Source organism: Lissotriton vulgaris, chromosome 2_1 (assembly GCF_964263255.1).
Source record: "Lissotriton vulgaris chromosome 2_1, aLisVul1.2, whole genome shotgun sequence".
Classification (NCBI taxonomy): domain Eukaryota; kingdom Metazoa; phylum Chordata; class Amphibia; order Caudata; family Salamandridae; genus Lissotriton; species Lissotriton vulgaris.
In genome coordinates, this window is record NC_141687.1 from 1804606368 (window position 1) to 1804630373 (window position 24006).

The 24006-nt window shown below is 45.5% G+C and overlaps 1 protein-coding gene across 2 annotated transcripts in view; it reads right to left on the reverse strand.

The window, feature by feature from the left end:
* The window catches only part of OSBPL5 (oxysterol binding protein like 5), an 841363-nt gene that overhangs the window by 369682 nt on the left and 447675 nt on the right, over positions 1 to 24006 (reverse strand). For both annotated transcript variants that reach the window (XM_086957869.1, XM_086957868.1), the window contains exon 6: positions 10922 to 11125. In XM_086957869.1, the coding sequence (XP_086813995.1) occupies positions 10922 to 11125 (204 nt within the window). The remainder of the gene's footprint in view (positions 1 to 10921; positions 11126 to 24006) is intronic.

The window sequence follows — 24006 nt, forward strand, 5'->3', positions numbered from 1 at the left end:
ATTAAAACTGAACGACATTCCCTGGAGAAAATACCCACACGACGCAGTCCAATGAGTGATGCAGGAAATAGTGCAGCCTTAAAACAAGGGCCCTCTAGCAATGTATCACAGCAGCTCATGAACTCGCAGGGCGCCTTTAACTTACATCGGAATTCGCAAGCTATTAATAAACTAACAGCCAGATTCATCAAGCGAAATGCGCTCGCAAAAGGGCCAGATTCTGAGAATCTGGGCCTTTGCGAGTGCAATTTTTGCATTTGGGATTCATCATCCCAAATGCAAAAATCGCTAATAAAGAATTCACAAATTTGAGAGGATTAGCATTTAAGGAATCTCTATTAGAGATTCCATAAATGCTATTCATGAAACATTTAAAAATTGTGAATTCGCAATTTAGGAGCGCTATTTACCACGAAGTCAAACCTCGTGGTAAATAGCGAAAACTTAGAAAAATGCATTTAAATGCATTTTTCTAAGTTGCATGTTACACTCACACATGTCCTTTGGACATGTGTGTGCACAACATCAATGTAAATTCACATTTCAGGGGTGCTACAGGGTGTCCTTTGGACACCCCTGGCACCCTTGAAATCGCATCCTTATTTGCGATTAGCAAATTGCTAATCGCAAATAAGGAATAACTCCCCATTCATTCCTATGGGCCTTTAGAATGGGGAGTTATTCCTTATTTGCGATTAGCAATGTGCTAATCGCAAATAAGGAGGCTGTAGGAATCGCAATTTATTTTGCGATTTCTACATGAATCCCGATTTGCAAGTCCTTAATTGCGATTCCTTAATAATCGCAATTAAGGACTCGCAAATCGGGACTTTGATGAATCTAGCTCTAAGCAACCTCAGACATCACAGGAAAGAGTCACCCACTATGACACACAAAAGAGCACACACAAAACCACTTGAAAGCACGGGCAGGCAAAATAACGCTCAGCCAGTCCCACTTGCCCCAGGTAGTGGCACACTTGGGAGCACAGTATTTGAGTGGGGAGTGGGGAGTGAGGCAAGAGGAAAGGGGAACAGTTATCTAGACTGCAACATCACGAGACCCGGACACACAGGACTGGAAAGCAACACAGTGATACAATGGGAATTCTGGGAAAGCAAGCACAATGCACCAGCACCTAATGAAGAAAGCCAATATGAAGACCAAAATAAAAACACTCAAGATTTAAACACACAAGGGAGTGGGCCAGCTCAGTCAAACGTACTAAAACAAACACTCATTTATCGTAAGTACGCACTAGCTTTATAAAAGAAGACGAGAGGCACTCCATACAAGTGCAACAGCCAAATTGTTCGTATGCTGTCAACTCCACTTCTCCCAGAACTAACCACGGAAAAACGAATTCAAAAATTGAGATTATTGCCCCACCTTCATAGCTGGTCACCCTAGCTTTAAGCCCTAGAGGTCTTCCCGAGGCCTTAGGGCATTTTAAATAGGTCAAACATACTCAAAATCTGTTCCGCCCTTCCAGGCGTGGACAAAATAATACTAAGGACTCGGACTATATAGTGTGCTTGGCGCCAGACCAAGGCAATAAAATGGAATCTACGACATACGCTTTCATGATGCAAAAATCATGGGTCTTGTACTAGCCACATCACCTTGCTGGAAGAATGGGGAATCATCCTGGGCTGTTTGTCTACATAGAAATATCTTAATTTCCTGAGTCCACAGTCAACAGCACACATCAGGGATGAACATAGACCCGTGAGAATCCGACAATCAGTGTTAAGAAGTGTGAGAAGCGCCTCAGATGAATCATAACAAACTAGGCACAATTTGAAAGTCACCATATCAATAACGCACGGAGCTAGATTTACTGGATGGACATCGCCCAGCAAACTAAACTCTGATCGGCTTTTGGAAGCTCTTCACGAATGTTCCAAGCACCCACATGTCAACAAACCCAGAGCCGGGGAGAAGGACCTCTTAAAGGCTATTCACAATTCTATAAATCTATTGTAAAAAGGAGAACTAAAGGCGGGCTGAGCATCTATGTGACTAACAACAGAGTGTTAAATATAGATGAGTTAAAAATAGACTCTCTGTTTACGCAAGCAGTTCAGATTAATGACTAAAAATCTGAGACTCGAGAAACATTAGTTTTAGTAGTGAATGTTTATTTGATCCCAAAGGAGGCCTGTAGCCAAAAGCGATTGCATCTCTGGAACATCCACTGCTCGAACTAAACAGTTGTCATTCGTGCGCCGAATGGATAGTGACTGGCGACTCTAACATACATTTGGCCGTCCATCAAAAGAGTAGACCAGAAGCACGCGCTGTAGATGGAAGCTGTGGCATACCTGAGCAGGCTTCAAAATATGCAAAGTTCGATAGCTTTGACCATCAGCTGTTGTTCAAGTTTAAAGCCATGGGACTTAAAGCACTAAACCGTAGGTTTCCCACATACTGCCCAATGGCCGCGACATGTAAAACCATCACTGTGGAGTCAGTGATGGATTCCATGCTCGTTTCCTCTTTCGTAATCCAAAGGGTCACAACGTTTATAGTAGAAGACCGCCGAGAAAGTACTCACCAGCCCTGACGGTAGAGTTCACAAACAACAACAAACACGTTGTCCAGAGGTACACTATAGGCCTTCAGGACCCAGGAACAACTTGTAGTCGACTAAGATGGTTAGAAACTGGCCAGGAAAAATACAAGTGATGGAAGGAGAATGATCCGCAAAGCAGATGGGATCTTCAGACCATTGGGAAATCATGCAAAAAGAACTTAAAAGGTTCTTGGGAGCTAATAAATGGCAACGGCTGCTCCACCAAAGTTTGAACAAAAATAGGTGGCTCAACAGTGCACTTAAACATCAGAAGCGTGCACTTAGAGCAGCACAGGCAAATCAACATGTATAAGCATCCAGATTTTACCTGCCTGAATTTACAGAGCATAGGAAAGAGTACAAAAAGCAATCTGGGAGTCATATAGTGCAAGGAGTGGCCAAGGCTGGATTGAAATCCTACAAGAAAAAGCTCCTACTAGGACCCAGATAGCTATCAAAGGATTGTGTTAGATACTTACTCAAAGATCTTTGCTACCATCTTGCTACAGGATTTCATCAGGGGGTGGTGGTAGGACTTCTTCGCTGTTGTATTGCTAAACAGGTCCTTCTTCATGATGTCCTTCTTCGTGGTGCCCAGATGCGATGCGTGAGGATCTGGGATGCGGTCCCACGATCCGTTAGTTCTTGCTGTCACACAGCTGGGCCTACATTGGAATCAGTGCAGTGATCTCGGACTCCGTAGATCGGTGCCCTTGATGTGGTGTGCGGCGTTTTCTCAAGCTGCGTGCAGGTGCTGCGTCATTTACTTTGGCGATGCTTCGGAAACAGCTGCGGATGTGTCACGCTTCTTGTCATTGCGTTGCTTTCCCAGCTCCCAACAGCAGGAACAACCTGCGGAGGCCCAGAAAGAGCAGCAGGCACATCCTGGGAGGTCAGAACTCCCATCAAGGACGTTCTGGGGAGCTGGGGGGTGAAGTCTTTGTATCCCTGAGACTTTAAAATCAGGAGACATGCTCTACTTCAAATCCTTGGAGATCTTCCTCAAGATGGGGACACAGCTCACAAAAAACTCCTTTCCTTTCCTTGGCAGACACAGCCACTGCAGGCCAACACCAGGCAGCACACAGCAAAGGGGCAGTACTTCTCCTCAGTTTCTCCAGATCTTCTCCTTGGCAAAGATTCATCTTGAATCCTAGAAGTAATCTAAAAGTCTGGGCCCGACCTTTTATACCATACAATCTTTTGCTCTCTAGGGCCAGAGAAGCTCTTTGTCCAGCCATAACCAGTTCTGTCTTCTCTGGTGCAGATTCCTGGCAGGAGGTGGTGACAGCATTGTCAAAGGCAGACCAGGCCCATTCAGGTATGAAAGACATCTCCTCCCCCTATTCTGAATGCAGCCCAGGTCATTTCAGCCCAGCCCTGACTCACCCTGGAAAGGCAGGACCCCCCCTCCCCAAAGTGGCTGTCTGAAGAGAATGCAGTGCACATCTACAGCCCCTTTCACTCCAAAGCCAGACAGTCAATACTCAAACCTAGCAGAGGCACTCAGGATGGCTAAGCAAGAACATATCTACTTTCTAAAAGTGGTATTATCAAACACAGAATGTAAATGCATACTAAACTTTATCTTCCTATCTTGTCCCAATGGGAAGGTATGTTTATAAGATGTTATAAATGGACGGCCATTCTATCCTAGGAGACAGATAGCCTTTCAATAGTGATAAAAGAAACTGGCAGTAGTTCACTATCAGGACATGCCACACACATCAGCGCATGTTCTACCTTTCACATACACTGCACCCTGCCCACAGGGGTACATTGGGCCTACCTTAAGGGTGACTCACATGTAAGAAAAGAGAAGGTTAGGGCCTGGCAAGTGGGTGCACTTGCCAGGTTGACATGGTAGTACCAAATTGTGCACAGACACTGCAGTGGAAGGTCTGAGTTACATTTACAGGCTGCTTATGTGGGTGGCACAATCAGTGCTGCAAGCCCACTAGCAGCATTTAATTTACGGGCCCTGGGCACACACAGTGCACAGTACTAGGGACTCACTACTAAATCAAATATGCCAATCATAGCATCACCAATCCATAACAACAATTTACATAGGGAGTACTTGCACTTTGGCACTGAACAGCAGTGGCAAAGTGCCAAAAGTATCTAGACCAGTAAAAACGAAGTCCAATATACAGCAAAATAACAGGAGGCAAAGGCAAAAATACAAGGGAAACCCACGCAAATGATGCCAGATCCAACAGTAGTGCTGTGGGCTCTACAGAGTCCTAAGGGGTGTGCAAAATGCCACAGTTGTAGAGAACCCAACGGCGTTGCAGAATGCCCCAAGGGAAAATACGCCCCTACTCAAAGTCAGGACATTTCAGGGCAGGCTAACACCACTTTGCCTCAGTGGGGCCCGTCAGGCCAGTCATGAGCCCATCCAGCCCCCATCGAACCCGCCCATAGAGACACTATTACAGTGCACTGTAGGCATAGGCGGAGAAGTTGGGTCCACAAGGGTTCCCTGCAGGAGATTTACACATTGGCAGGTCCCAGGTGCAAATGGGGCTCACCAGGCCCGCCATGTACCTTACATGGCCTCTGTCAGCGGCAGCGACCCTGTATTGTTGCTCATGCCCCTGGTCCAGACATCAAAGGCTCCGTGAATGCGGGAGGGATCAGGGTGGTGGGACGGGCCATTCCAGCAGTCCGGAATGGCCACAAAAGGTACCCTAAGGACACACCCTCGTCCCAGGATGTACTGGCTCTCACCGTGAAGATCCCCTGACCCGGGTAGTATATGCAGGCCGGCGCCAGCAGGCATCCACTGTGGTGTGTTTTGAGAAGTGGTAAGTGTGATCTCCACATAAAATTACATCAGTTTTCCAAGATTAATATCCGTTCTTTCCAGATCGTGATATGGAGGACAGAGACAATTTTGTTTGCAGTGAAGTTTCTTTATTTTTATTCTTATTCATAGAACAAGGACAGCCGACACGTGTTTCGCCCCCTCTTGGCGATTTGCGCCGGGGCTTTCTCAAGGCTAAGTAGGTTAAATGACGTAGCCAATTGTTGTTTCTAAATATTTACAGTGTCCGAAATACAAAAATACAAAAATATAATTCTTCAAAGGTAAAACATTTCTTGCTTCAGTTGCCCTTGAACTTTCTTCAGTTCTATCTTCAGCTCCTCAGAGCACCATTTCTCCTCCGATAGAACCCCTCCCTGCAGGCCTTCAGAGCGCCAACACCCTCGAGGCGCTACTGACGGATGAGAAGGACCTTCTCATCCGTCAGTAGCGCCTCGAGGGTGTTGGTGCTCTGAAGGCCTGCAGGGAGGGGTTCTATCGGAGGAGAAATGGTGCTCTGAGGAGCTGAAGAAAGAACTGAAGAAAGTTCAAGGGCAACTGAAGCAAGAAATGTTTTACCTTTGAAGAATTATATTTTTGTATTTCGGACACTGTAAATATTTGGAAACGACAATTGTCTACGTGATTTAACCTACTTAGCCTTGAGAAAGCCCCGGCGCAAATCGCCAAGAGGGGGCGAAACACGTGTTGGCTGTCCTTGTTCTATGAATAAGAATAAAAATAAAGAAACTTCACTGCAAACAAAATTGTCTCTGTCCTCCATATCACGATCTGGAAAGAACGGATATTAATCTTGGAAAACTGATGTAATTTTATGTGGAGATCACACTTACCACTTCTCAAAACTGTTTCCTTATTTTGAAGCCCAAGAGGTCCAGAGCTTCGAGTGTGTCTCCACCCACCTATTAATATTACTTATTCAAGTGTTGTTCAAAGCCTTAAAATCCCTGGACCTTAGCTACCTTATCCACATCCACTGTGGTGTGTGTACCACAGGTGATCAAGCGGGAACCTTAAGGGTTCCCAGGTCTCATTGAAGGAGTCCCAGCACCTTCCCGGACCACTGGCTATGAGGTGTGGCCTATCATTGGACACAGCAGTCCTAGGCTGTCAGGCACTGAGGCACCTGCCATCTTGATAACGCTGCCCCAGCACTACTCCTGGGCCGATACTGACAGCAGGATGCTCTGCGACGCTAATAGCCACCAATACTGCAAATCACAGTCAGTGAGCGGTCCGGAGAAAGGCCGGCATGTGCCCCTAAAAGACGAGCAGGCAGTGGAACTGCGAGAGATTGCTCTCTCTCGAGCGCCATCTTGGTACATGCCCCCATGCGTTCCATTCTAAAAGGCAGAGGAGTGATGCTCAGTGTAGAAAAATGTAAATTCAGCATTCCCATAATTGATTATTTAGGCTACCAATTGTCAACCACAGGGATCAAACCAAAAGCAAGCCTGGTTAAAGCCCTTCAAGATTTCAATCCACCAGAAAAAAAAATCAATTACGATCTTTCATGTGATTAGTTGAATTTTATACTAGATTAATTCCCAAATGTGCAGAAAAAACATATAACATGAGAAATCTTTGGAAAAAGAACACTACATTTGTATGGAGTGGAGTGTGTGATCAGGAGTTCAAACTGGTTAAAAACGAGGTATGCCATTAAAATCTTTCGATACTTGAGATAAAGGTATAATCATGACTGATGCAAATCAGAGGGGATTAGGAGCAGTTGTCATGCAGCATAGGGAAAGGAGGGAGGAAGTTGTTACATTTGCATTAAGAAATTTGAGAGGTGCTGAGTCATCATACTCTGTAATAGAAAGAGAAGCTCTTGCATGCTGGTGGGGTGTCATCCACCTCAAACCTTACCTATGGATAAAACACATTTGTCTATATATGCCGATCATAAACCACTGGTACAGTTATTTACTACTAAAGGAGGGAAACAAGCTATTCCAAGACTTGCCAAATGGCAGTTTAGGCTCCATGAAAACAATTATAGAATTGAATATGTACCAGGAGTCACAAATGTATTGGCCAATTGTGATTGTCTTTCTCGTCCGCCAGTACGCGAGCAAGACATGAAGGAAGAAGAATTGTGGTTGGATGAAGTGAATTTAGAATGTACAGTTACATCATTCTGAGGGTGCCATGTCACATGAAGAATGTATAATAATGTGAATCGGACAAGAAGTTGAGTGAGCTAATAAATGGAATCCTTCAAGGGTGGTCAAGGTGGAAACAGGGGCGGCTCCTACATGTGGGCGGAGGATTGTCGCCTCACTACTTTCTCACAGTGCGAGAAGCAGAAACATAAAAAGGTATTATAGATACCATTTTATGTTTCTGCTTCTCGCATTATGAGAAAGCAGAAGTGTTTGGTTGGGGGCGGGTGGGTGGACAATCCTGATCTAGGGCAGGGGAGAAGTGGTTTGCTCACTGATGAGAGGTTTGCTCACTGATGAGAGCGCTGTTTGGTCAGCCCTCTGGGGCGGACCAAATCAGTCATGCACCCTCTGCCTTTTCTCCATGTAGGCTGCATGCAGCCTATATGGAGAAAATGGCCTCCCCATTGACGCCTGGCTGGGCGCCATCCCGGCCAATCACAATGCTGCCATTGCTGCATTGTGATTGGCTTAGGGGAGGGGAGGGAGGATGCCTGCTTCCTGTTCCAGAGAAGATAACACAGGACCAACGACACAGGACCGGGCGGATGAACGTAAGTTATCTTTTAATTTATTTTAATTTTAAATTAAACCTTCACCAACCCCCGCGCGCCCATCTCCCTGCGTGACGCCCTGCCCTCCCACTCGTCATGCCGGCCACGACTGGATGGAAACTTGAAGATAAATCTTGTGAGGGGTACAAACAACTTTTTGAGGAATTATCTATTGTGAATGGTCTTTTACTCAGGTTGAATCTTTTAGTGATGCCTGTGGGAATGAGGAACAAAGTACTTGCTTTACCTCACGAAGGGCATAAAGGTAGGAAAACACATGAGAATTTTTGATGGCCAGGATTGGATAGGAACTTTGAAAAATACTTGAGAGATTGCATTAATTGAGCGATTCGTGATAAATCGCAAGTTACGTTTCCGAGTCCAATTGAGGCTGTAGAGGTATCCAATAAGGCATGGAGCAAATTAGCAATTGACATAATTGGTCCGACGATATTATCTGGAAGCATTCCATAGTATGGCATAGTAATCTTAGATTATTACAGTCATTTGCCAGAAGTGAAATTTGTGAAGGTACCCATTAGTCAAAAAGTCAAAGAATTCTTAGAATCCATCTTTGCATAATGGGTGTCAATTCACTTCGGGACAATCTACAGAACCTTTGAAGTTTTTAGGAATCAAGCACACTAAGGCTTCTGTGTATCATCCCAGGAGTAATGATATCTAAAATGATGTAATAATCTTCTCTGGAAAGCATGAGAAGACAGATGACAGATAAGGAGATTAAGAAACACTTTACAACAATATCATTGCGAGATTCAATAGATTTATAAAGGAAAATGTGTAACTGGCTAAGATTAATGGATTGAACTGTATAGTAGAGTTGAGGAAGATGCTATGGGCTGTATACACCACGCCTAATGCAGGTACTCAGGTGTCACCCTTCATTTCACTGAAAGGAAGAGTGCAGGAATACAAATCGATAAGACAATGGATGGGGGAATTTCCAGTGTCCAAATATAAGGTAAAGGAAGTGAAAAGGAAAAGGATACAAGTGCAGAACAAATATGTGGACAAGTGCAGAAGAAGGGTAGAAGTGGTGGTGGGAGATTGTGTGAGGATCATCATCTCTAGAACAATATCGAAGGATGCATCCCGATTCTCAACACCTAAGAAGGTGGTAGATGTAAAGGAAAGTGTGGTGAAGTTAGAGATGGTAAGTGGTGGAATAAAGACATGATAGCAATAACACATCATCAGGTTAGAGGAGATTTCCTGTACAACAGAAGGAGAAAAAGCAGGAGGTTGTGACGAACAATTATATGAGTGATACTGATAGTGACAGACAATGTAAACTGTTGTAAAAGGAAGTTGAAGGTAGAAATGATACGAATGACCAAGAATATAAATTGTCATTGAGAAGGAAAAAAATGGCAAACAAATTTCACAAGTATATTCTTTATTCATGCTACAGTTTGAGGGTGCAACTAAAGCACTGTTGTGTCTGTAAAAGTGCATTTGTGTTGACTCTTTGGAATGTCTATTTTATCGTGAGAGAACAATACATTAGTTGACTTTTTAAGATGACTATTTTTGGGGCACATGATATTTCTATACTTTTACGCTTCTTTTCTTTTCTGTACGTAGTTCCATTTTGTCTGTCTGCATGATTAGGATTGTACAATAACTTCTAATTGTAGTGTTATACATGTTGTAATTTTCTGTTTTACATAAACTGTATCTTTTGTTCACAATTATAAGGTCAAGGATGTGTTGGGACTTTACCATGGAGTGGTATGTGTTGCAATGGTTAAGGAATATTGAGGGAAGAAAGGGAATATTGGTGCAGCTGCATTAAGGTAAAATCTGCTCGCAAAGGGGCAGATTCTCAGAATCTGCCCCTTTGCGACCGGTATTTTTGCATTTGGGATGCATCATACCAAATGCAAAAATCGCAAATTAAGAATTCGCTAAATTGTGATTACTTGTATTTAAGGAATCTCAAATTGAGATTCCTTAAATGCAATGCATCAAAGTTAAAAAAAATAGCGATTTCGCTAATAGGAGTGGCAAATTACCATGAAGTTCAACTTCATGGTAATTTGCAAAAACTTTGAAAAATGCAATTTTGTGCATTTTTCAAAGTTTCATGTTGCGCACACACATGCCCTAAGGGCATGTGTGTGCGCAACACATGTGCACAGATCAATTTCAGGGGTGCAACAGGGTGTCCTTTGGACACCCCTGCACCCTTGAAATCTAATTCTGAATTTGCGATTCGCTAATTGCGATTCGCAAATTGAGAAGGTCTTCCCATTCATTCCTTGGGCCTCTAGGCCATAGGAATGAATAGGGAGGTATTCCTTAATTGCGACTCGCAATTTGCAAGTCGCAATTAAGGAACTTTAAGAATTCGCTATTTTTGAGCGAGTTCTTCTTGCATAGCATTTTGCTATTCCTTATTAGCGATTCCTTATTTTTCGCTAATAAGGAATCGCAAAATGGATACTTGATGCATCTGGGGGATGGAAACTTAAAAAAAGGCCGTTGATCTGGGAGGCGGTGATAGCGTGTATTGAGAAATCCTGCTGTTTACTGTATGCTGTTACTTGAATAAAGTCTTACCTGGTGATCCAGCACTTTATACAGTCTCTAGCAGTGAGAGTGAAAACGAACATACTGCAGAGACAGATTGGAGTCGTAAAATAGATTGATGCAGTCGGTGAAGTAGCTAAAAACTCATTTTGAATTACTTAAGTTCAAAGGCCTGTGTAGCCATCCACTGAGTAAATGGATTTTGCAGAGGTTAACCTGTGAGGGTCTCAGATATAATTACCTTCATTGCCCAGATAGACTGGTCCAGAGGGTGGAAGAGCTTGAAGCAGAAGCCATCCTTTTTGGAGGGTCTCTCAATCAGCTCACACGAATGAAGGAGGATGGTCCCCACCCACTGGCCAACCTTTGGCGTTTTATAAATAAGAAGCACTCCTGGTTTTAGGACACACCACAGACGGGTCCAGCTTTTCAGGGTCCCACGGATCTGCAGGAATGAAACAACAACATTATTTGTTAAAAATATGGCTGCATTATTTAGCATGCGCTGCACTTTGAATCTTTCAAATAGTAAAGCAGAAATTCCAGATAATTTTTCGAAGTGACTAGGCCCAGGGCAATATTTGGTTGCACATGCCACTGAGCGTAAGTTTCCATTTCTGTAAAAACAGTGTGACCTCCTGCTCATGCACTCTGTGTGCATGGGGTTACTCCTACTCTTTCAGGGTATGGTTGTAGTTGCCTTGGTAAGTAAAGAAGGAAAGCATGAATGTTTCACTCTTTGCGGGTCCCTCGCGCTCCTTCTCAAATGCTGGGGTGCGCAAATCCTTTCAGCATGGCCCAGGAACACCACAGAAGCCCACCTCGCTTTGGCCTATCTATCGGTGTCAGAATGGCCTATCTGTAACTCGGCACTGCCAGATGGGCTGGCTGGTAACGGTCGGTGTGGTGGCCTTTTGCTAGGCCTGGCATGACCTCTAGGACCATAAGGCACAGGTACTGGTCATTTGGCTGTGCCAGAGTACGCGATAGGCCAGTCCAGCACTGTTGACCATAGGTCAACTCCATCATGGGTGACAGCCATTGAATAATCACTGTGTAATCTGGTGGACATTCTGCATCCTCCGTAATGGGTGCATGTACCAAAGCAAAGGTGATTGTCTTTGCATGAGTGCATACTCCGCAGCAAAGGAGGGAACTCTCATTGGTTACACATTCCAAATTGAAGACGAGGCTCGGTTTGCAAGATCAAACTGTAGGAGGGGCTTTTACCTTGTGAAAAGTTAACTAAGTGTAATTGTTTCCAACGTATCCATGTGCGGCATATGGGCTTCTGTACCAAAGTACCGTACAGAAAATGTTACATAACGCAACTCGAAGCATCAGGATTCTAATTCCTAGCTGTTTAATTCTGCTAAAAAACACATATCAGAGCAAAAGAATAGATTACAAAGCACCAGTACCTTGTCATGTGAATTTCCTAGTGCTTTTGTTGTTTTAGTCTGGTGTAGTGAAAGTATGAATTTTACTAGCTTGTGTACTCCATGCCAATGACTTCACAGGCAAACTCTAGACAAAAAGTCCCTTTGAGAGGTTTTAATGCACTAAGTTATCAATAAACATGAACAACAGACAACTGAATGTGGTAATGAGCATGCCTTATTTCCAATCACAAGCTATTAAAGAAGCAACCAATGTCAGTGCTGAGACAAGATTAAAGGCTAGGACACACCGTTTAGAGCATATTTTAAGCACAGAAATGAGGAACATTATTGTTTGCACTTGGTAGATCACAAATGCAACCACATTTCCCTAGACTGACTGCAAGTGAACACTTATTATTATTATTGTTATTGTATTTCTTATATAGCGCCAGAATCGACCCCCAAAGGGGTATCTCCGCGCTTGCCTTGGGAACCCGTCCTGGTTTTTCCCTGTGAGACAGCCCCTACAGGGCATCCCCAAGGTGAAAGCCAGGCATCCCGCCGCGGGGGGGCCGTTGTGGAGATTAAGCAAGCTTAATTCCCAGAGTTGCAGAGTGTGAACCCATGATTAGGTCAGGCACCGAAGCGAGAATTATCGAGTCCGTGGACATTTGAGCTCAACACCCTGCCGCGTCGGGAATCGAACCCTGGTCCCGGGTCTGACCTCTGCTTCAGGGTCTGCCTGCTCTAACCAGTGAGCCACACTTCTCCACTTAAGAACGTTTTTTTAATGATTGTAATGAATAAGGTTGTTTCAAACTCATTAGTATTGCCCAAACTAACCTTGAAATCATTCTTGTGGATATAGGAAACCTTTTTTATTTGAAACGTTTTTACTGAATTTTGGACAGCAGTACAGGACAATTAAAGCAGAAAGCAGGTAGGCACCGTTACCACACCCTCCACACCGATGAAAATCAGGGCCGGACTTGGAACCGAAACCGGCTCCCCTAAACTGCTCGGCCGGCCCCCATGGGGAGTGAGGGGGTGCAGCCCAGCTGTTTGTTAGTGCCGGTTTCGGACGATTTTGTTACAAGGGGCCGATATTGCCGGCCCCTGGTAATAAAAACAGCCCCTTAGGGCCCCAAAACCAGCCCTGCTATGGCGGCCCACTGGGGAAACGCCCGGTGCCCGCTACGGCCATTCCGGCCCTGATCAGAATATGGCTCGCTCCGCGCTACCCGTCTCACCTACCCCTCCGCATATATGACATGCTCATGAACCAAACACCCTAATTTCGGCCTCCAGGGACCAGCCCTGTGGGGGGCATGATTAAAAGTGCATCCCACGAAAGCCTGCCCACACTTCCCATATTTTGCTATATTTCCTAGGACATCCCCAGGCAATATAAAATGAGCGAGCCAACTTCATACTACGATCCAAGCTCCCCTTCCAAAGCTCAAGGGAGAGGGCCCCGGCATCATTCTATGCCTTTGCAATGTACCTCTTGTCTTGGCAATGGTAAGGCCCAGGCAAAGCAAGTCTCGTTTGTATTTATTGCCGACTACCCCCTTGCGAGGTGCAGTCCCAACACACCTTCCAAGCAGCTAATTACCCTCTAGCAGATAGGAGCCAAAACCTCTCAGCTCAAAACAGTATGCCGGAAATCTCCTGTTTCGGGCCGGCAGTGTAGGCAGCTGGCAGACTCAATCAGCCCCCTCCTCCACAGTCTCTCCCTCATAAAATAGACCCTATGTAGATAGCGCAGCTGTATCAGGCAATATTGGGAGGTGACACCCACCTCACGCCTAGAGGCCAGCACTTACCTCAAGTCCTCAACCGTAGGGAGGCCCACATCTCAAGTCCAGGCCTCTTGCAGGTGCCGAAGGGCATTACGGGCATTACCTACTAGCCACAGGTAGATATTGGAAATTTTATGTCGCAAAATGCCTGTCAGAAGTAGCTTACCGTCCAAGGGACTGAACTCTGGTACATTGACCAAATGCGTGATGTAGGGTGTAAGGGAATGGCAGAGCTGTATATATTTGAAGAACTGTCTGGGGTGGACACCAAGCTCCTCCTGGAGATCAGTGAAGGTCTTGAGTGAAACCCCTGCAGCTCAGCTGTCTGGCACAGAACAGAACCCAACCACAGAGAAGTCTCCAGTGTAAGTCATCCCATCCAACCCATGGACACTGCTACCTCCTTCTAGACTTTAAGGACTACTATGCATGTGGCTGGAGGGAGCCGCTAAGGAACCGCCCAGTAAATAAATATTGGAGAGGGTTTTCACCAAATGCCCACACTGATGATGAATAGGCCGAATTTCTGAACTCCCCAAAATGCCAGTCATTAAGGATGGCCAACTGGTTGGCCCTATAATAGAACCACACATCCCATGTGGCGATGCCACCATCATAGGTTGACTTATAACATTTAGACACCACAATTCAAGATAAGCCTTGGTTCCATAGGCAACCCCGCAAAGTGAGTTAATGCGTGTGAAGAGGGATGTGGTGATAGGAAAAGGGAAGTTTCGAAGTTGGTAGAGCAAGCAGAGGAGAGCCACCATCGTGCAGATAGCCAATCTCTCCAAAAGGGAAGAGGGGGAGATGCCCAGAAACTCAAGTCCACCATCAATATGCCCAACTGGGGATGGATGTTGTGCTTGCATGCCCGAGTCACAGCAGAAGTGAACCCCTGCTGTAAAACTGCGAGATCCGTCAGAAGCGACAATTCTGGGGCACCTTCTCCCACTATGTAAACCGAGGATTTGCAGAAGTTCATCCAAAGTCCTAATGAGTCCCCATAAACCTTCAACATCTGCAATACATGCGACCCTAAATGCTTAAGGTCATCAGTAGCAGGAGCACGTTATCAGCATACATTGCAGTCCTTTCCTCTGCTCCAGGCCCTCGCTCAAATCCTCTCAATTGAGCATCCACTCTAGCCCACTCCGCCAATGGATCAATAACTAGAGAAAACAGGAGCAGTCAAAGGGACCCCTCTGCTGAGTACCCCACTTAATTAGAAATGGCGCAGAAGGAGCCTTTCCCACCCGCATTTGTGCGAATATTTCCATGTAGAGGAGCTTCACATAGCTGATGTATCAGCTATTCATTTTGGCCAGCAGAGAACAAGAACTCCCACCACACCGAGTCAAAGGCCTTATGAAAGTCTACCTGCAGCAGCGTACTCTCAATATGGTGGTGACTAGACAGGGCTATTGCATTGCTCACAAGTTGGTTGTTGTGTCATGTACACCTTTATGGCATGAAACCAGACTGGTTGGGGTGGATCAGGGTATCTATAACTTTGATTAGCCTATTTGCTAGGGCCTTGGTCCACACCTTAACTTCAATATTAAGAAGGGAGTTCGGCTTTTTGGCTTCAGTAGCACTATGATATCAGCGATTCTGATGGTCAGTTGGAGTAGCCTGCCCCCCAGGACCTCCCAAAAGAACCCCAGCAAGAGGGGCACTATGAGCACCCAAGTGGCCCTATGAAACCTGGCTGGGAGGCTGACGGGCCCCAGCGATTTCCCTGGTCGAAGCAGCGCCAATTACACCCCAGTTAATCCACAGTAAAGGCATCTCCGAAACATTGCTTTCCTCAACATTGCTTTCCTCAGAAGAAAAAGAGCGGGTTGAGAGGTCACGCACAAATGCCTCCATCTCAGCAGGGCTCTCATGGTGATCCTATAGCGCACCATAATAAGAAGTAAAAGCATCAGCAATGGGCTGCTCTCTGGCCGCTCTCTCTCCTTGGGCGCTCATAATATGCGAGATGGCCTCAAAAGAGGACGATGCGGAGCAAAGCCAATGCAAGGTTTTGTTTGACTTGTCACCTTATTAATAATCATCCTGGACAACCCTGCCTTGTCCATCAAGGTTATACAAAGGACGATCTGGTATGCGGTGAGTCCCAAAAAATTATTGAATCCAGCATCTCTAAATATTGGGACTCCAAGTCAAGAAGTCTTGCCTCCAGTTCTTACACCTCAGCATCCATCCACTTGCATTGGGCTGAGCCAAAGCTATTAATAAAGCCCCAATAAGACTTCCAGAGGGTCCTGGGACAGGCACCTGAGCCCACATTGAGCTGCAAGTAATCTCGAGTAGCATAGTGTATGGTTGTCCTAAACTTGCTACTGACCAAGTTCGAGCGACTTAAACGCCACCGGGATGAGCCTCCCCGCTCCCCAAATTCCACAAGCAGCTCCACCGGCATGTGATTGTACAAACCGTGTGCTAATATTCGCACCTCAAGCACCATATACCCGTGAGACCTGGGGAGGAGAAAGTAATCGGTCTTGAAATGGTCTTGTGCACCCCAGAAAAAATGTATAGCCCCGTTCAGTGTGGTGATAAAACTGCCATATAGCAAATAAACCCATCCTATCTATGAAGTGTACCAGCCCCTTTAGAGTTCCGGAAGCCTTCTAAACCTCAGAGGGACGATCCAGTCTTGCGCTCATGACACAGTTCATGTCCCCCCTAGGATCCAAGACCCCACCGGAAACTCCAAAAGGTTGGTATGGATGGTGTGCAAAAATGCCTCAGACGGAGAAAGAGGTGCTTATACATTGAGTATGGAATATGGTTTCCCACAAAGCAGGCCAGATATAGTCACGTACCGACCCAATTTATCATGCCAAGTCTGTTTGTGTTGGAATGGAACATGCCCCTTTAACAGTAATGAGAGCAGTCAGGTTCGACCCGTCTGCACCCTCCAGAATCCCCACCACTTGAATGTTGTTCTTCCTGTATCGGCCCTCTGTATCTTCTGTTCGTCCTACGAACAAGGCTACTGTGCAGCACAGTCTTCACCTCTGATTGTCTGGCCTGTAAGGAGTCCTCCACTTCAGATATCTAACCCTTTTGCCATTACTTTATCTACTGTTTTGAAGAGATCTTGCAGAATAAGCGAGAGGTCATCCGAAGTTCACCAATTTTCCGCTCAACAGAGGAGGGAAGATCCTGGATAGCCTGCAGGATGGGGGACACCTCTGCCAGATGAGGATCTCCTCTCTGCGCTCAGGCGTTTTGTGAATTTTTCTATCTTGACCTGCAGGGAGGATTGGGTAGTGACAGAGCAGGGCCCAGGCAATATTCTCCCACTTTCAAGCTGTATGGTCATTGGTTGCTTGTACACAAACCATGGAGGAGCAGCAGCCTTCCATTGTGGCAAGCAGAGCACCCTTTTCTGGTATCATCATGGCCACAGCAATCCGAAATGACTGCTGGGTAACCTCCTACCGCTCTACTACCGGCATGCACTTCTAGGCACAGACCTCAAGGCCTGATGCAGCCGCCAACTTCACTGACACCAGACGGAGGGAAGGTAGGGCGTCCGGCATCTGGCCAAGGATCCCAGGCTTCATGCAAGGCCACAGTCTAACCTCTAGGCCAATGCATGTCCCGGGTCCGCACACACAAGCCCATGCCACTCCACCGGTACTGTGGCTCCAGAGGCCACTGGGTGCCAAGTTTGCACAATCCTGAGGCAGGGACATGCAGGGCGGTCCCTCTGATGCCAGATATGGCTGCTGTTCCCTCACCCTTACTTCTCACCTTCCACCCGAAGTACACTGGCATTCAGGGGCGAGCCACCCCTTGCGGCCAGTGAAACAACCTGTCCTAGGTCCGGCTCACCCTCTGTCACGGTCCAGCTTCTGCGGCCCAAAATGTCCACAGCTTCACTGCGGGCCCTCGAATTTTGGACACTCTGCCACTGAGGCTGGATTCAACTTTCGGATCCCCTGTAGCTCATGGGGGCCCCCTATCCGGTTGCTCGCGGCTGTGGTTTGCACCAAAGCTACTCTGCTCTAGAACAGGGCCTGCATCAGACCCGGCCAGGGTGCATGTGCCGGTCATTCAGGCGATAGACTTTGGGAGGGGGGGTGGGCTCCCAAACCAGTGAGATGCTTGCCCCCTCACCACTTCAGCAACAAGAGGTCCGCACCAGTACTGCACAGGCCCTGCAGATTTACGCTGCCCCAGGGCCTCCCGCAGGTCTGCCTTCTTTGTCCTCAGGATACTTTGCAGTATGTCGGCACATTATGCCCAACCACACAGTCACTGCTCCTCCCACACCACCAGCAATTCACCAGGCATCAGAGAGCAGCATCCGGGGCGATTTTAATGTGCTTCATTATACAGATGCTGTCAGATTGCAAAGAGCAAGTGTCATCTTCAACGTCTAGGTCTGTGCATCTACTTCCGGAGTTCGCCGCACTTCCACTCCACTAGAAACCAGATAAATAATTTGTAAAGAGGAGGAAGGTGCACCAGAAACAAAGTCAAAGAACTTCAAATATATCCAAAAGGTTATTATCCTTTATTGTAGTTGTTGTTAAAAATGGACATCGGCCAATGCGTTTCATTCTGAATGGAACTTCGTCAGGGCGCAGAGTAGTTGAGAACTTATGTAGGAGGAACTGCAGTCCCATAAGTGTCTGATATCAGGTGGGTGCCTGCAAACAAGAAGGCACAATTGTTCCACCTACCGATATGAGGACATCATTAGTGAACTCCTTCACTCACATCATTAATATTTAGTGTGAATTATTCGGGGGCTCGAACGCAGTTTTGACACACATCCTTAATGACACTGATCGTATGAGTGCTCTCCTCACATAGTCCCCATCTTACCTTTGCAAATGTATTAGAGTAAATTCGAATATTGAATGTCAACAGATATGGGAGGACAACATGGACTGCTTAGTACAGCAGGGGGGGAGGAACACGATCAAATGGCGACTTTAATTTAACAAATGCCACATATAAGGCTTGAACAATCTTTTTATTGCAAACAAATGCCACAAACTAAAAAAGAATGAAAAAACCAAGCACACTGCCACTTGATCAAGGCAGCCATATGCTTCCAATAAAAATTCGAATTCATTATTGCATGGAATTTTGATAGAAGAGTACTTGTGCTCGCTAGCAAGTAGGTATACATATAGAAAGTATAAAAATACCCAGGGCAAGTTTTAATTCACATTACTAATTTAAAATTTGATTTAAATACCCTCGATATGCCATAGACCGATCCAAAATGTGATGGCTCCTTCACTGCGCGCTCAAGGGCCAGTATCTGGTTGCCTGATTTTCAGATTTCGGAGCAAGCATCATGCTAATCTAGCATGTGACCAAAGGGCTATGTCTGCTCTTGACTTACAACTGGTACTGGACCTATCCTGGATCAAGAAGTATGCAACAATCAGGCCCTGTGTAGTGACAGCAAGGTCTACTATCCCTGTTATGTGCTCACACATGTAGAGCAGTGGTAGCAGCATGCCAAGTGGTATAGCTATTATAGTATGACAAGGCCTTTTTACTTGTGTCAATTGAATGGGATTGATAGGCTTAGGCTGTAGCTTCCCTGTTAAACTTCCCATATAGTACCCATAATATTAAAGAACATTTTTTCTATAGTCCACATGGCCTTTCGGTTTTATTCTAATTCTTCAAAGACTTAAGAAATTAATAGTCATATTTTTCTCCAGAGCCTTTTACTTCAGGCCTGGTTTTCTTCTCTTTCTGTCCTAGTTTCTCTGTCCTTTGGGGTGCTGCAGACTTCTGTCACAGGCACCTCCCTTGTGATAAGAACAGGTAAATATTAGTCTGGAATAGGAAGACAATACTCTTTCCTATCCCTATCCCTATTCCCTTCCTAAAACTGCCATTCCTTCTCTTAGAGGTAGCCACAGATCATTTTATCTTTCTCATGGATACTTGTTTCTCAGTGCTTCTGTTGTTATCCAATGTGCTGAACTAGGTGCTCTCCCAGAATACTGTTATGCCTGTAAAATGAACCCTTTCACGACGGGGCCTAATTTAAATATCCTTCAATCTCTATTGTTTACTTTTTCTTGGTATTCCATTTCCCATTTTAGATCAAGCTCAAATGGTTTTCCCTTTTTCCCTTTCAGATCAAGCTCACGGTTTAGATAAAAATCAAGTGTCCATTCACAATCCTTCAACATGCTGTTGAACCCCTTCCTCTAGACCTACCCAGTTAGGCAAACATGCAGCTCCATCTGCCCAAAAGCAATTATGCATTTTCAATGCACTTGCTTCCATGAAGCTAAGCAGAGTTTGCTATGGCATGGCGGGAGAAATGCTCCCGCAATGCCATAGCATACAGCAATGTCCCGGGGGTGGGCACCCGGGACATTGCTGGTACCAGCCCTGGGGGCTGGTGGTCCCCAGGGCTATGGAGGGCTCCTAGAGGGGGCCACGCAGCCCCCTCCTCCCATCTACATTGTAGCCTCAGATAGGAGGCGGTCACCAGGGCTGCAGGTGGATCCGTGGCCACCCGCATTACATAAAATTAGCCCCAGGGAGGTGGCGTCCCCGGATCTCCGTGGGGGGGCAGGAGCCTCATTAGGGGGGGGGGGGGCTGGAGCACCAACACATCTTTTGAATTTAGCCTCGGTGAGGGGGAGGTCCCCGGGGCTGCGGGAGGCTGTGTGGCCTCCCGTATTACATTAAATTAGCCCTGGAGAGTAGGCAGTCCCCGGGGCTCCATGGAGGGTGCTGGAGCACCCACACACATCTTTTGAATTTAGCCCTGGGGAGGTGGCACTCCCCAGGGCTGAGGGGAGGCCGCGTGGCCACCACATTTAACATAATTAGCCCCAGGGTGGTAGCGGCCCCCGGGGCTGCGGGGGGCCACATGCCCCCGCAATAAATACACATAGCCCCAAGGAGGTTTGGTCTCCAGAAATGTGGGGGCCCACACGGGCCCCGCATCTTTTGTAAATATTGCCCCGGGAGCTTAAAGAAAACAAAGCGCCAGAGGCAACGCTTCATTTTAAAAAAAACCTTAGGCCGGATTTGCGGATCCAACGCCAATCCCGCTGAATTTGTTTTTACAAAAATGCTTTTTTTTGGCCATGGGCGTTCCTGTGGGACCCCCTAAACAGGTCTAGGGGGTCAGGGTGTTTCTACCCTGCCCCCTTTTCTTGTTTTTTAATGTGTTTTTACCTTTTTCTTTTGACTCAATTTAACCGAGTCACAAGATGGCTGCCTCACTTCCTGGTTTGAAGTGTGACAGCCAATCAGATTGTAGGCTCTAGATCGGGAGTGTTCGCAGATCCTCCACGGCCATATTTGTATATCTGCGAAATGTTAAAATTTCTCAGGAGCATATGAACGGATTTAAATCATTTAACAAAGATAGTGCTTTCTGAACCGAAAGCTACCTTTTTGCCAAATTTGGTGTAATTCCGTTCAGCAGTTCGGGCTGTAGCTGTGTCTAAAGTTTCCTATGGAAATAACATGGAGAAAATGCATTTTAGGACCCCCCCTTTTTCTCGCCCCCCACTTGACAAATCATCCCATAATTTTCAACACAACAGCTGAAGTGAGTGGCCAATTAGTTTTGAAAATTTTGCGAAGATTCGTTAAATGGCCCCAAAGATATTGGCAATAGAAAAAAACACTTTTTGAATAGAAACAAGGTCTGCCAGTAGTTAATTCATTTATATATGTACCATTCTTTGCCTATGACAATGAGTAAATAGGATCATAAAAATTGTATCTACAATGCTTTGCCATTGAAATATTGAGAAAAATATAAATATAAAATCAACACACAATAAAAAATCTTCAGAAAAATCCACAAATAAATTAGCTTCAAGTACAGAAACACTTAAAAATTGTGAGTTCCTATCTATCTATCCATGCATGCACATATGGGAGTTTATACAATACAATTTAATAGCCAAATGTGACAATAAACCAATAGCCTCCCAAAGTAACTCTAACTCCTTGTGTAAACCCTGGCATACCGCACAACCAAGCATTTATTGCATGTGTAACCTAATATTTGGTGCATCATTTTCTTTTCTACTTGCCTAATGTCTATGATTCGATGTACAGCGCTCTGATACTCTAGCTGGTCTTGTTCGAGCTATATAAAACTCTTTAAATAAAATGAATAACTTTATATCTCAATATATTACTTTCTTACACTTCTATTCCCTTTCTATGTAGTTATGTCTCTATATATTTATTACTTTACTCCTACTGTAGAAGAAAAAGACCAAAAAACCTTCTACTCTCTCCAGTGCACTACTGTATATCTCATCCTATACCTCTGGCAATATGTCTTCTACTTACACTTTTTGACTCATCTCAAACCTCATTCGACTATGATAATCCAAATAACCCTTTATAGAAACTTTACTTCTCTGTCCTTCCTTGACTCGCCTTATCACTCATCCCACGACTAAGATCTCCCAATTAACACTTTCTAGACTCTATTTCTCCATTATCCTATTCAATCAGATTAACTGACTCACAGGTCCACTGCTCAAATGAACAATTTATATTTCCTTATATCAATTCACTGCTAATCTTTTTTGGGTTCTGGACTAGTGTGCTACTTGCCAAAAAGCACTTCAAAGCCTTGTTTGGGGCAGTAAGAGTTATATAAATACAATTAGATTATTTTACCCTAGCCGACGGGGTGCAACAAGGTTGCATATTGACCCCCCCGCTCTTCATCCATATTATTATAATAAAGGGAGAGCCCAAACCTTTGAGGCGGGTAATCTCAGGAACCACAACACCCAATACAGCGTTGGGAAGGGCAGTTGCAGCAGAAGGACATAGGCTATGCAGACGCCCACCATATACATTTAAAAGGGAAAAGAACCGTGCCAGCAAAGTAGTCCCTTGTGGGCGTGTCTGCGTTGTGCTGTGGGCGTGTGCAGGGGGCGTGACAAATGCTGGGGGCGTGTGCTACGTTCCTCCCTTCATGCCATGTCTCATATTGTGTGCTAATCCCACCCTGCTCCCTTTAAATACCCCTGCACCCCATAATCATAACCCACCCTTACTCCTAAAATACCCCAACACCCTTAAACACTAACCCATCTTAACCCTATAAATATACCCAGTACCCCAAAACCCAAACCTATCCCTAAACCCTGAAAATACCCCTGTACCCCAAAACCCAAACCTAGCCCTGAACCCTAAAAATACCACTGTATCCCAAAACCCTAACCTAACACTGAACCCTAAAATACCCCTGTACCCCAAAACCCAAACCTAAGCCTGAACCCTCAAAATACCCCTGTACCCCAAAACCCAAACCTACCCCTGAACCCTAAAAATACCCCTGTACCCCAAAACCCAAACCTAGCCCCGAACCCTAAAAATAACCCTGTACCCCAAAACCCAAACCTACCCCTGAACCCTAAAATACCCCTGTACCCCAAAACCCAAACCTATCCCTGAACCCTAAAAATACCCCTGTACCCCAAACCCCAAACCTATCCCTGAACCCTAAAAATAACCCTGTACCCCAAATCCCAAACCTACCCCTGAACCCTAAAATACCCCTGCACCCCAAAACCCAAACCTAGTCATGAACCCTAAAAATACCCCTGTACCCCAAAGCCCAAACCTAGCCCTGAACCCTTAAAATACCCCTGTACCCCAAAACCCAAACCTACCCCTGACCCTAAAAATACCCCTCTACCCCAAAACTCAAACCGAGCCCTGAACCCTAAAAATACCCCTGTACCCCAAAACCCATACCTATCCCAAAACCCTAAAACTATCTCTGTACCCCATAACCATATCTGAACCCTTAAAATACCCAAACACCCCAAAACATATACCTCTGTACCCCAAAACATATACCCCTCATACCCAAACTTACCTTATCCAAACATTAAAAAAAACATGCTTTTACCATTCATGCATTTACAACGAATTTCGTTGTAAATGTATGCGTGGTAAAAGCATATAAATTGTAATGCCATGCGTTATAATGGCATTGCGGAGTCATGGTACTTTCGTAATGAAAGTATGCAAAGTGATGGTATGCGGAAAGAAAGTTGCGGAATAATGGGGGTTTACCCTCCCCCGGTAAGTACATTGGTGGCACGGCGGCCCACATCTCCAGCAACCTACTCATATTTTTT